Genomic DNA, 14,196 nt, shown 5'->3' on the forward strand with positions numbered 1-14,196 from the left:
AGGTGGAGGCCAGGAATCTGCATTTTTAACAGTCATTCCAGGTGCTTCTTACACATAGTTAAATTTAGAGCCACCGGATTATAACATCTTCCAATTTTGCCCCTCCTTTCTCCCACTGCCACCTGAATGGTCCTAATAACTTCCCACAATGCTCTGGGCTCACTCTGACCTCCATCCATCTCATTCCTGTCCTGTACACTACTGACTGATTTTTCTTCCTGAAAGGTAGTTCCAGTCATGCTGTGCCCTGGAATAAAAATCTCCAAGGGCTAGATCTTGTCTGCCAAATCCTTGCTTTCATACCTTTCCAATCTTAATGTTCTCACCTACTCCCTTACTGGGTGCCTGCTGAACAGATTTATTAACTGTCACAGAACAAGCTCTACGCTTTGCAACTTCCCTACCTTTGTTTCCACGTGAATGCCACACTTCACTGCTCCAAGTCCTAGCCCTTCCCTCAAGGGCTATTTCACACGCCATCTTCTCTATGAGTCCTTTCCTGTTTGCTTGACCTGATGTGATTTCTTTCTCCTTTAAGCCCTTGTCATTCTTTGCACCTCTCTTATGATTTTCATATTCTACTTTATGCTATTTTGTACTATTTTTATCCACTGTGCTATGAGTTCCAGGAAGGCAAAGACTATGTTAGTAAGCTCAGTGCCTAGCATAGTGTGTGGAACCAAGTTGGACCTCAATAAATGTTTGCTAAATACATGAGTGATTCCACATGACTAGGCTATAAGCCAGGAATGCAGACACTTCTGTAACTCCTATGTCACTTAGCAGTGTTTTATATCCAGTAGGTCTTAGAAATATGGTGAATTAAATTTAACATCTGTCAACTTTTTCTCCTTTGATGACAAATTATTTAAAAATCACAACACAGACAAGATTTCAATACTGAACACTAGATTTTACTGACTTTTTTTTAAAACAGTAATAACCATGACTGTCTTTGGAACCTTAAATGGAATATGCATCCCTATTTAGGAATACTAAAATTATACTAAAGTAAGGTGACTATTTTCCCTATGGTTAAGACCAGTAGTTATACTGTTTTACTTCATGAGACATACTTAGATTCTAACTATATTCCCTTTATAGCATATGACATAATGAGCTTTCAAAAGTAGAAGTTCTATTTTCATTTAAATTACTAAATGCAGAATAGCTTTAACACACACGTGTGTATATGCATATATATGTCTATAGATAAAAATATAGCCACTTACTGTTTTAAATTAAAATTATTTTTTGTGATAATTGTATATTTACATGCAGCTGTAAGAAATAATGCAGAGAGATCCCATGTACCCATTACCCGGTTTTTCCCAATGGTAACATCTTGTAAAATGATATTAAAATATCACAGCAAGGACATTGGCATTGATGCAATCCACTGATTTAGTTCAGATGTCCCAGTTTTGCTTATGCTCACGTGTGTGTATGTGCTTTAGTTCTATGCATTTTGATAGTTGTGTGTATCTGCAGCCACAGTTGAGATACAGAAGACTCCTTCACTACAAGGATCCATCACTGGACTCATATAACCATTCCTACTTCCCTCCCTAACTCCTGTCAACCACTAATCTGTTATCTACTTCTCTAATTCTGCCATTTAATGAATATTACAAAATTGAAATCACAAAGCATATTACCTTTTGGGATTGGCTTTTTTCACTCAGCATAGTTCCCTGGAGATTCATCCAAGTTGTTAAGTGTATCAATAGTTCATTCCTTTTTGTAATTGCTGTTTTATTAAACTTAAACATCCATAGTTTACATCGGGGTTCACTCTGTGTTGTAAATTCTATGGGTTTTGACAAATGCATGAAGTTATGAACCCACCATTACAGTATCATATATAATAGTTTCACTGCCCCCAAATCCTCTGTGCTTCACCTATTCATCCCTCTATTCCTGGCAACCCTCTTCAACCACTGGCGACCACTGATCTTTTACTGTATCAATAATTCTGCCTTTTCCAGAATGTCATACAGTTGGAATCGTATAGTGTATAGATTTTTCATACTGGCTTTTGCACTTAGCAATATGCATTTAAGGTTCCTCCATGTCTTTCTGTGGTTTAGTAGCTCATTTCTTTTTATTGCCAAATAATATTCCACTGCATGGATATACCATGGTTTGTTTTCTATTTGCCTATTGAGGGATATATTGGTTGCTTTTGGTTTTTTGGCAATTATGAATAAGGCTGGTATAACCATTTGTGGGTAGGTTTTTGTGCTGTTAAAATTTTCAGCTCAGTTAAATACCTAGGAGTATGACTGCTAGATCATATGGTAAGACTATACTTAGTTTTGTAAGAAATTGGAAACTGTCTTCCAAAGTGGCTGTACCATTTTGCATTCCCACCAGCAATGAATGAGAGTTCCAGTTGTTCTGCATTCTTGTTAGCATTTGGTATTGCCAGTTTAAAAATTTTAAAAGGTGTGTAGTGGTATCTTCTGTTTTAACTACAATTCTTTAATGACAGAAGATGTTGAGCATCTTTTCATATAATTATTTACCATCTACATATCTTCTTCAGTGAGGTGTCTCTTCAGATCTTTTTCTCATTTCTTAATTGAGTTGTTTTCTTGTTGAGTTTTAAGAGTTCTTTGAATGTGTTGGATACAAGTCCTTTATCAGATATGTGTTTGGAAATATTTTCCCTAAGTCTCTGGTTTGTCTTTTTATTCTATTGACAGTGTCTTTCAGAGAGCAGATGTTTTGAATTTTAATGAATTCAACTTATGTATTTTTTCTTTCACAGATCATGCTTTGGTCTTGTATCTAAAAACTTATTGCCAAATGACTAGAGCAATAGTTGCAAAAAGTGACTGACTTTAGCTTGGTGCCCTGACAGCATGTATACAAAGTCTACAGGTAGTCAATAGGCATACACTTCTGCAAGGGCAGAGAGGTAGAACTCATTAGAATATAAGAGAAGAAGAAACAGAAAAGGCAGAGTACATGTGGGAAAAACAAGAGCATCCATCATGTGATTTGGGGGAAGCTGTGTTGCTCAGTGGTAAGGAACCTGTTACCGAGGCTATTATTGTACAATATCAAAATGACCTTGAATTCCATTTTACATGGTTAAGCCAAGTTTAAGAATGTGGAAGGAATCAAATGTGTATATTGTCATTGTCCCTCAAATCGATGACTGCAGGAGAGAACCAAGGTCAACAGACATTTTGCCTACTGCTTTTGGATGGTATTCAGAGTGCTTAGGACTTTCCAGCTCACAACAAATAAAGCCAGTCAACCTAACTGATAGGATTTCAGAGTGAGAGCTTGTCCCAGTTCAAAAGTGTGTGAAACCAGATTAACAGTGCATACTCTTAATCCAATCCAGGTATAGCAAAAGTTGCACCCCATTATAAAGAATTGCTTTATACCTTAATGAAAGGCAAATCCTCTAAAATCCCAGAAAACTAGCAGACTCAATACCAGTCAAATCCCATTATCCCCATACCAAAAGACTATGCAGCTCTTGAGTTGTTTTGGAATTTTAAGCTATTGAATATATATAAAGTAAACAGGCCATAGTCCTGACATATGGGAATCTTTTTTCTTAATGAGAATCTTCTCATTTTTATTTTTAATGAGATTTGTTGTCATGTAATTATAGTCTGAAATGTAAGCTAAGAAATCTTTCAAACCGCTTTTGTATGTGTGTGTGTGTGTGTGTGTGTGTGTGTGTGTGTGTGTGGTAGTTCATTGAAAACATCTGTTTTGTAACTGAGGGCACTTCTGACTTGAGTCAGTGAACTCATTCTCCAACAAGAGGACAAAGCTACTAAAGAAGGAGGAGTAGTTTAAGACAGAAAGCTGGCACCAGCTCTAGAGACAATCTGACCAACATTGAGAACCACTACTAAATGCCAGGCACACTGGAAAATGCAGAGACACACAGTGAATTAAGGCTTTGTCCTTGCTCTCAAGAGGCTTAAGGTGCCCGATTCAAGATGGTGGAGGAGTGAGACGTGGAGATCACCTTCTTCCCCACAAATACATCAGAAATACATCTACATGTGGAACAACGCCTACAGAACACCTACTGAATGCTGGCAGAAGACCTCAGACTTACAAAAAGGCAAGAAACTCCCCACGTACCTGAGTAGGGCAAAAGAAAAAAGAAAAAACAGAGACAAAAGAATAGGGATGGGACCTGCACCTCTGGGAGGGAGCTGTGAAGGAGGAAAGGTTTCCACACGCTAGAAGCCCCTTCACTGGCAGAGACAGGGGTGGGTGGGGAGGGAAGCTTCTGAGCCACAGAGGAGAGCGCAGCAACAGGGGTGCAGAGGGCACAGCGGAGAGATGCCCGCACAGAGGATCGGTGCCAACCAGCGCTCACCAGCCGAGAGGCTTCTCTGCTCACCCACCAGGGCTGGTGGGGGCTGGGAGCTGAGGTTCCGGCTCCAGAGCTCAGACCCCAGGGACAGGACTGTGGTTGGCTGTATGAACACAGCCTGAAGGGGGCTAGTGCATCACAGCTAGCCGGGAGGGAGTCTGGGAAAAAGTCTGGAACTGCATAAGAGGGAAGAGACCATTGTTCCAGGATGAGCGAGGAGAGGGGATTAAGAGCACTGCCTAAACAAGCTCCAGAGACAGGCGCGAGCCACGGCTATCAGTGCGGACCCCAGAGACAGGCATGAAATGCTAAGGCTGCTGCTGCAGCCACCAAAAAGCCTGTGTGCAAGGACAGATCACTATCCACACCACCCCTCCTGGGAGCCTGTGCAGCCCGCCACTGCCAGGGTCCCGTGATACAGACTGAAAGTGAGGGGATGGAAAAAGATATTCCATGCAAATGGAAATCAAAAGAAAGCTGGAGTAGCAATTCTCATATCAGACAAAATAGATTTTAAAATAAAGACCATTACAAGAGACAAAGAAGGACACTACATAATGATCAAAGGATCAATCCAAGAAGAAGATATAACAATTGTAAATATTTATGCACCCAACATAGGAGCACCTCAATACATAAGGCAAACAGCACCTCAATATATGCTAGCAGTCATAAAAGGAGAAATCTACAGTAACACAATCATAGTAGGGGACTTTAATACCCTAATTTCACCAGTGGACAGATCATCCAAACAGAAAATAAATAAGGAAACACAAGCTTTAAATGATACATTAAACAAGATGGACTTAATTGATATTTATAGGACATTACATCCAAAAACAACAGAATACACTTGCTTCTCAAGTGCTCATGGAACATTCTCCAGGATAGATCATGTCTTGGGTCACAAATCAAGCCTTGGTAAATTTAAGAAAATTGAAATCGTATAAAGAATCTTTTCTAACCACAATGCTATGAGAGTAGATATCAGTTACAGAAAAAAAATCTGTAAAAAATACAAACACAGGGAGGCTAAATGATACACTACTTAATAACCAAGAGATCACTGAAGAGATCAAAAAGGAAATAAAAAAATACCTAGAAACAAACGACAATGAAAACACGACGACCCAAAACCTATGGGATGCAGCAAAAGCAGTTCTAAGAGGGAAGTTTATAGCAATACAATCCTACCTCAAGAAACAAGAAACATCTCAAATAAACAACCTAACCTTACACCTAAAGCAATTAGATAAAGAAGAACAATAAGAACCCAAAGTTAGCAGAAGGAAAGAAATCATAAAGATCAGATCAGAAATAAATGAAAAAGAAATGAAGGGAACAACAGCAAAGATCAATAAAAGTAAAAGATGGTTCTTTGAGAAGATAAACAAAATTGATAAACCGTTCACCAGACTCATCAAGTAAAAAAGGGAGAAGACTCAAATCAATAGAATTAAAAATGAAAAAGGAGAAGTAACAACTGACACTGCAGAAATACAAAGGATCTATGCAGCCGCATAGCACAGGGAGATCAGCTCGGTGCTTTGTGACCACCTGGAGGGGTGGGATAGGGAGGGTGGGAGGGAGGGAGACGCAAGAGGGAAGGGATGTGGGAACAGATGTATATGTATGACTGATTCACTTTGTTATAAGGCAGAAACTAAAAAAATAAATAAATAAGTTTGAAATTTAAAAAAAAAAAAAGAAATACAAAGGATCGTGAGAGATTACTACAAGCAACTCTATGCCAATAAAATGGACAACCTGGAAGAAACGGAAAAACTCTTAGAAAAGTACAACCTTTTGAGCCTGAACCAGGAAGAAATAGAAAATATAAACAGACCAATCACAAGCACTGAAATTGAAACTGTGATTAAAAATTTTCCAACAAACAAATGCCCAGGACCAGATGGCTTCACAGGTGGTTTCTATCAAACATTTAAAGAAGAGCTAACACCTATCCTTCTCAAACTCTTCCAAAATAGAGCAGAGGGAGGAACACTCCCAAACTCATTCTACGAGGCCACCGTCACCCTGATACCAAAACCAGACAAAGATGTCACAAAGACTACAAGCCAATATCACTGATGGATATAGATGCAAAAATCCTCAACAAATTACTAGCAAAGAGAATCCAACAGCACATTAAAAGAATCACACACCATGATCAAGTGGGGTTTATCTCAGGAATGTAAGGATTCTTCAATATACACAAATCAATGTGATACACCAAATTAACAAATTGAAGGAAAAAACCATATGATCATCTCAATAGATGAAGAAAAAGCTTTTGACAAGATTCAACACCCATTTATGATAAAAACCCTCCAGAAAGTAGGCACAGAGGGAATTTACCTCAACATAATAAACGCCATATATGACAAACCCACAGTCAACATTTTTCTCAATGGTGAAAAGGGAAACCATTTCCACTAAGATCAGGAACAGGACAAGGGTGCCCACTCTCACCACTATTATTCAACATAGTTTTGGAAGTTTTAGCCACAGCAATCAGAGAAGAAAAAGAAATAAAAGGAATCCAAATCAGAAAAGAAGAAGTAAAGCTGTCACTGTCTGCAGATGACATGATACTATACATAGAGAATCCTAAAGATGCTACCAGAAAACTACTAGAGCTAATCAATGAATCTGGTAAAGTAGCAGGATACAAAATTAATGCACAGAAATCTCTTGCATTCCTATACATTAATGATGAAAAATCTGAAAGAGAAATTAAAGAAACACTCCCATTTACCATTGCAATAAAAAGAATAAAATACCTAGGAAAAAACCTACCTAGGAGACAAAAGACTTGTATGCAGAAAACTATAAGACACTGATGAGAGAAATTAAAGATGATCCAAACAGATGGGGAGATATACCATACTCTTGGATTGGAAGAATCAACATTGTGAAAATGACTATACTACCCAAAGCAATCTACAGATTCAGTGCAGTCCCTATCAAACTACCAATGGCATTTTTCACAGAACTAGAACAAAAAATTTCACAATTTGTATGGAAACACAAAAGACACTGAATACCCAAAGCAATCTTGAGAAAGAAAAACAGAGCTGGAGGAATCTGGCTCCCAGACCTCAGACAATACTACAAAGCTACAGTAATCAAGACAGTAGGGTACTGGCACAAAAACAGAAATATAGATCAATGGAACAGGATAGAAAGCCCAGAGATAAACCCACGCACATATGATCACCTTATTTTTGATAAAGGAGGCAAGAATATACAATGGAGAAAAGACAGCCTCTTTAATAAGTAGTGTTGGGAAAACTGGACAGCTACATGTAAAAGAATGAAATTAGAACACCTCCTAACACCATACACAAAAATAAACTCAAAATGAATTAAAGACCTAAATGTAAGGGCAGACACTATAAAACCCTTAGAGGAAAACATAGGCAGAACACTCTATGATATAAATCACAAGATCCTTTCTGACCCACCTCCTAGAGAAATGGAAATAAAAACAAAAATAAACAAATGGGACCATAAACCAGATGAAAAGACAGCTCTCAGAATGGGAGAAAATATTTGCAAATGAAGCCACTGACAACAGATTAATTTCCAAAATTTACAAGCAGCTCATGCAGTTCAATATCAAAAAAACAAACAACCCAACCCAAAAATGGGCAGAAGACCTAAATAGACATTTCTCCAAAGAAGATATACAGAGATTGCCAACAAACCCATGAAAGGATGTTCAACATCACTAATCATTAGAGTAATGCAAATCAAAACTACAATGAGGTATCACCTCACACCAGTCAGAATGGCCATCATGAAAAATCTACAAACAATAAATGCTGGAGAGGGTGTGGAGAAAAGGGAAACCTCTTGCACTGTTGGTGAGAATGTAAATTGATACAGCCACTATGGAGAGCAGTATGGAATTTCCTTAAAAAACTAAAAATAGAACTACCATATGACCCAGCAATCCCATTACTAGGCATATACCCTGAGAAAACCATAATTCAAAAAGAGTCATGTTCCACAATGTTCATTGCAGCTCTATTTACAGTGGCCAGGACATGGAAGCAACCTAAGTGTCCATCGACAGATGAATGGATAAAGAAGATGTGGCACATATATACAATGGAATATTACTCAGCCATAAAAAGAAACAAAATTGAATTATTTGTAGTGAGGAGGATGCACCCAGAGTCTGTCATACAGAGTGAAGTAAGTCAGAAAGAGAAAAACAAATACCATATGCTAACACATATATATGGAATTTAAAAAAAAAGGTTATGATGAACGTAGGGGCAGGACAGGAATAAAGATGCAGATGTAGAGAATGAACTTGAGGAAATGGGGAGGGGGAAGAGTAAGCTGTGATGAAGTGAGAGAGTGGCATGGACTTATACACACTACCAAACGTAAAATAGATAGCTAGTGGGAAGCAGCCGAATAGCACAGGGAGATCAGCTTGGTGCTTTGTGATCAGCTAGTGGGGTGGGATGGGGGGGGTGGGAGGGCGGGAGACACAAGAGGGAAGAGATATGGGGATATATGTATAGCTGATTCACTTTGTTATACAGCCGAAACTAACACACAATTGTAAAGCAATTACACTCCAATAAAGATGTTAAAAAAAAAAAGTGGCTTAAGGCTATTTCTAGCAGGACAATAGAAAATATCTAGATCACTTCTTATTCTTTTGTGAAGGGGAGAAGAGCCACCAAATAAATCCTATCCTAATCTTTGAACTCTAGACATTGGAGGTTGGATGGTTGTTAAATATTATATAATTCAATGTCCACATTTTACACACAAAAAGAAACCCAGAAAAGTGAAAAAAAATTATCTAAGATTGCAGGTTTGGGGCTAGAACCCAAATTTCCTGACTTCTAATCAAGTGCTCTTTTCTCTATATCACACTACCTCTCTTAGAGGTCAAAGGACTTTTCTCTTCCCATAGTTAGGCTGCACCTAATTATATCAATTAGACTCAGGCTCACAGGGCTCATGTTGCTCTCCCTTTACACTCTCATCTTCAGAAAGTCTCCGTCACAGTTTCAATTGAACAGATATTTTCTAAAAATATTAAGGACTTACTTTGGCATAGGTGGAAGAGAGATTACCAATGCAATTAAGGCATACTTCTTTCCTCTGAGCAATGTATGTAAATGTAAACATCTGGTGCAGTATTCTCAGACACCCAATTATATATGTGAAATGCATCACCACCACCCACTCAAGTTTTCTAATGGAAATCTCCCTTTTAGGTCAATGACTCCTTAATTCTCTAGGTCCCCGTGGTAAAACCTTGAAGCTATTTTTGCTATTCTGGCATGAGAGTGAGAGTATCTGGTTTTTTTTTTTTTTTTTTTTTTTTTTTTTGCGCTATGCGGGCCTCTCACTGTTGTGGCCTCTCCCGTTGAGGAGCACAGGCTCCGGACGTGCAGGCTCAGCGGCCATGGCTCACGGGCCCAGCCGCTCCGCGGCATGTGGGATCCTCCCGGACCGGGGCACGAACCCATGTCCCCTGCATCGGCAGGCGGACTCTCAACCACTGCGCCACCAGGGAAGCCCGAGTATCTGGTTTTAATCCTTGTTCTACCATTAACCAATTAGTTTTGAAACCCTGGGCAAGTCCTACCTCTCTGAGCTTCGTCTCCTCAGTCAGTAAAACGACTAGAGCAGCAACTTGCTGTGATTCACCTTCTTTGCAAAACCAATCAAGTCCAAGGTGCTAGGCATAATCTTTCTTTCAGTCTTTCTTTTTTTCCTTTCCTATCTTTCTCCCTCTCTCTCTTCCTTCCTTCCTTCCCTTCTTTCTATTTATTTATTGCATATCCCTCAGATATCTCTCTCCTCCATGTTCATCATAGCCAAGCTCTTCATTTCTGGATTATTACTAAACAAGCTATCAAGCTCTTCCGTGTAGATATAACTTGTTAAAAATGATTTTAAACAAAGGTTAGCCTAGAGGTATACAGGTTAGACTGGAGGCTAGAAAACTAAATAAGAAGCCTATTAGAATGAAGACCAATCTCACACCAAAAGCCTGTCATTCAAATCCCTCAAAAGCTGGCTTCAGGGGCTTCCCTGGTGGCGCAGTGGTTGAGGATCTGCCTGCCAATGCAGGGGACACGGGTTCGAGCCCTGGTCTGGGAAGATCCCACATGCTGCAGAACAACTAGGCCCATGAGCCACAACTACTGATCCTGAGCGTCTGGAGCCTGTGCTCCACAAGAGAGGCCGCGACAGTGAGAGGCCCGCGCACCGTGATGAAGAGCGGCCCCCGCTCGCCACAGCTAGAGAAAGCCCTCGCACAGAAACGAAGACCCAACACAGCCAAAAATAAATTAATTAATTAACTAATTTTTTTTAAAAAAGCTGGCTTCAGTTGGCCTTTCTGCTTTTACTTCACATGACTCCTCAACACATGGCCTTTATGTATTTAATGCTGCTGTTTCTATCCTTCCTATGAGGAAAGTGCTTCCTTTTCATAAAGTTATTTCCAATAGCTTCTTTAAAATCAGTTTCTTCCATGGAGTCAGTAATCTTTCCTTTCTCTTAACTTTTATACACATATTAAGAGTGCCAACAATAATCCCCTTTTCTAACTCCCTCTAGTAAATACTGTTAGCATAAAAAAGATGAGATGTAAAAACTCTTAACATTAACAGAAGAATGTATATAAAGGTTATATAACCTATTTTCTTTATTCTCTCTTCTTGTTTCCTTTGCAAATTAAACTAAGCAAATGGTTGTTGACCGTTTTGGTAGAGGATTCATCTATACTTGAAACTGCTTTAGAATATTTACTAAGAAAACTATTACAATGCATTTTCTTGGCTCTACCAGCATTCTGAAGATGTCTGGACAAAAGTATATGAGTTGTTACTAATGAATATATGTATAATTTAGGCAAATATTCAAACAAGCAGCGACTAATGTTATACACATGCTTGCAGAGTAACCTATTCCATTAAGAGATAAGCTCTGAAGACTCTATTTACATTTCAGTTATGAAACCGTCAGTGGCAATCTGAGCAAATGCGTGTCAACATTAGTCAATAACAGCAGAGAAGCGTTTGGGGAACACTTAGCGTTTTATTTTCTCTCTTTCAGATTCTTTTACTGCTAATTTGAGTACCTTCTTCAGAGAAAGGCCACCACTAGAGGAGTAAAAGGGGTGCACGTGGCAAGAGCCAGGTAGTTCTGTCACAATCCCATCAGTCCTCTCAGCGCCCGCTCTCCGACATCATTCACTGCATTTGTTCGTGCCGACTCCAAAAAAGATTGTCTCAAGAAATGGATTTCAAGCAGTTTTGGGTCCCATCACTACTGTCTATTTGTTGTGACTGAAAAAGATATCCACTATATTGCAAAACGATTCTGTTATCCAGTATTTGTTAATTATGATTGAGACCAGAAACCTACAAAGTTTCAAAGAAAACAAATGAAGGGAACATCTGAAAGTAATTTTCCCCCATTCTTTGTTGTTCTGCTACTCACGGCAAATCTTCCAAACTGGAGGCTTCATGTCTTGGATCCAATAGATCGTAACCACATTCATTGTAGATTTCCAAATAGGAAATGTGCGTTGTATATATTTTGCTGCTGTCCTGATTGGGAAAGAGAAAGACATTATTAAATGGCTATAAATCACGATTCGGCTTAGAGAAAGATGAACACATTTATCACTAGTTTCCTCACAGTTTCCCTCCTTCACTCTCTCACTTTGTATGGTTTACATTTGCAGTTCGTGACACTTTCAAGTTGCCAGTTACCATATGCATGAGGCTTTTTTTCTTCCCCCAATGGCCAACACCCATGATTACAAGCAACTTCAGTCTGTTATTTTTTATTAGTTCCACATTATACATAAAAAGTCAATATACACTTAAAATGAGCCAACTTGGTTGCAGAACTGTGTAACACACCATTTTTTACTTTCCAGACAGAAAAAAGAACAGAACACAGAATTGTTACTTCAGTTTAAAAATTTCAGTAGCCAAAGAGTTACCATCTTCAATCATAATTCCTTTTTAACTTTTCTAATATTCAAATTTCCAATGACAAATAGATAACAGACAATAAATAGATATGGAAAGTGAATTCCAGGGAACATAAATAGTTTAGATCAATCAGGTAACAGTAAGAGTGGACATTAACAGCTCACTACCTATACCTTACCTGTTGGGTTAATTTTCCTTGCCCAAGTGGCAAATTAGGGATATCCAACTGTTGGTTAGGGAGAGGTATTTTCTGTGGGTCATTGTTGAAATGCAATAATATAGGCATCAATGTAATTAGGATAAAAGTCAAGGTGACTGGTCCTACTCTCAGTTCTGCCAACAGACAAAAAGGACCCACTCCCTCTGAGATGGAATAAAACAGGGAATTTTTTCAGGTCTCGAGAAAATTCCAAGCTCACTTTTTCAATACCAAATATCAATAATAGCGCTTCTTGTTTCCCCCAAAACACAAATGCTTCCATTTCTGCAAATATTAGAGTCTTGCTACTGATAAGAGGAGAATATATTTGTGTCTTCGGGCAAGAAGGTCGGCAGATTGTCAGAGTGGATATTCACAGAAAGGATTCTCATCTATATCCAAGACAATCCATTTGACAGGTGTTATTCAAAGAAGGAGAAGACCAAGTCACAGAGATGGAGGAGAGAACAGTGGCCTGCAAATCCAAAGCTGGAATGCTAGTCATACTAGCTCTGAGCCCCTACCAAGTCAGGCCTCTGTTTCCACACTCATTAAGGTGAAGAAACTAGATAACGACTCCCTCGGCATTCTTCAGATTAAAACGAATATGATTCTCTGGTCCTAAAATGTCTCAAACTATCCAAATAAAGATACTACCATTTCATAAAAATGAAATAATACATGAAAAACTAAGGCAGCTCTCAGCCAGCACATGACTGTAGTAAAACACTCAAGCTACAGCTGAAATTCCATGTTTGGTGTTCTGTGAAGGTGAGGGCATGGACTGAGTCTTTACTAATCAAGTTTTTCCCAACCAAATGCCAGAAAGCCTGTTGATGTGGGTGACTCTGGATGCTTATGCTGACAAACGGTCTATCAATTACATTGATAGACCTATCAACAGTCTATCATTACTAAAGTATCCTCATTTAGTAATGGCATCATATCAGCATAATTTGGGGGATTATAGCTTGAATTAGTGCAGGAATCAGAGACCACAAATACTAGACAGACTCTGAGTGGCCTTTAGTCTAATCCAGTGTTTCCTAAAATATTACTTAAAATACTTGTGGAAAAAAGTGTTCCATGATCAGCATGCATACTGTTCATCTCTGAAAGATTCTCGGAGCAAATTAAAGCCCATGGGGAATCACTCAGCAACATCCTGAGATCCTGTTTAAAACAATGTATTTCTAAAACTTATCTGAACATATGTGAAATATTCCACAGATTATGGTTTGAGATTTTAGCATACGTTTATGAGTTCATCTTAGCATCAGACAAAACTGGGTTAGAACACTGGATCTGCCTTTATAACTGAGTGATCCTGCACCCTTAACCTCAGTTGTTTAATCATGAAACTGGGGATAATAACCTTTAGAATATGGCAGAACTGTTGTGACAGAGGAATAAGGTTCTGTATTTTAAATCCTACCAAAAATGTGTGGCCTGCTAATAGGCACCAATAAATCATTGCTGTTGCTGATGTTATTATTATTGCTGTTACTATTATTTTTATTATTATTTCTGAAAGCCTCCAAATAGAGAATTCAGTATGTGAATACAAAAGGAAAGGAAGAGAAAGGCAAAAAGAACAGCCAACTTCTACGTTCATCAGCAGTGGAGAAACTCTCTTCTTTCAGAAACTA

At 38.7% G+C, this 14,196-nt stretch overlaps 1 protein-coding gene across 2 annotated transcripts in view; it reads right to left on the bottom strand.

Moving 5' to 3' along the window:
- The window catches only part of KIF6 (kinesin family member 6), a 419,445-nt gene that overhangs the window by 313,795 nt on the left and 91,454 nt on the right, over positions 1-14,196 (bottom strand). For both annotated transcript variants that reach the window (XM_081246112.1, XM_081246111.1), the window contains exon 5: positions 11,846-11,955. In XM_081246112.1, the coding sequence (XP_081102238.1) occupies positions 11,846-11,955 (110 nt within the window). The remainder of the gene's footprint in view (positions 1-11,845; positions 11,956-14,196) is intronic.

The sequence above is a fragment of the Mesoplodon bidens genome (assembly GCF_964165515.1).
Source record: "Mesoplodon bidens genome assembly, chromosome: 10".
NCBI classification, from domain to species: Eukaryota; Metazoa; Chordata; class Mammalia; order Artiodactyla; family Ziphiidae; genus Mesoplodon; species Mesoplodon bidens.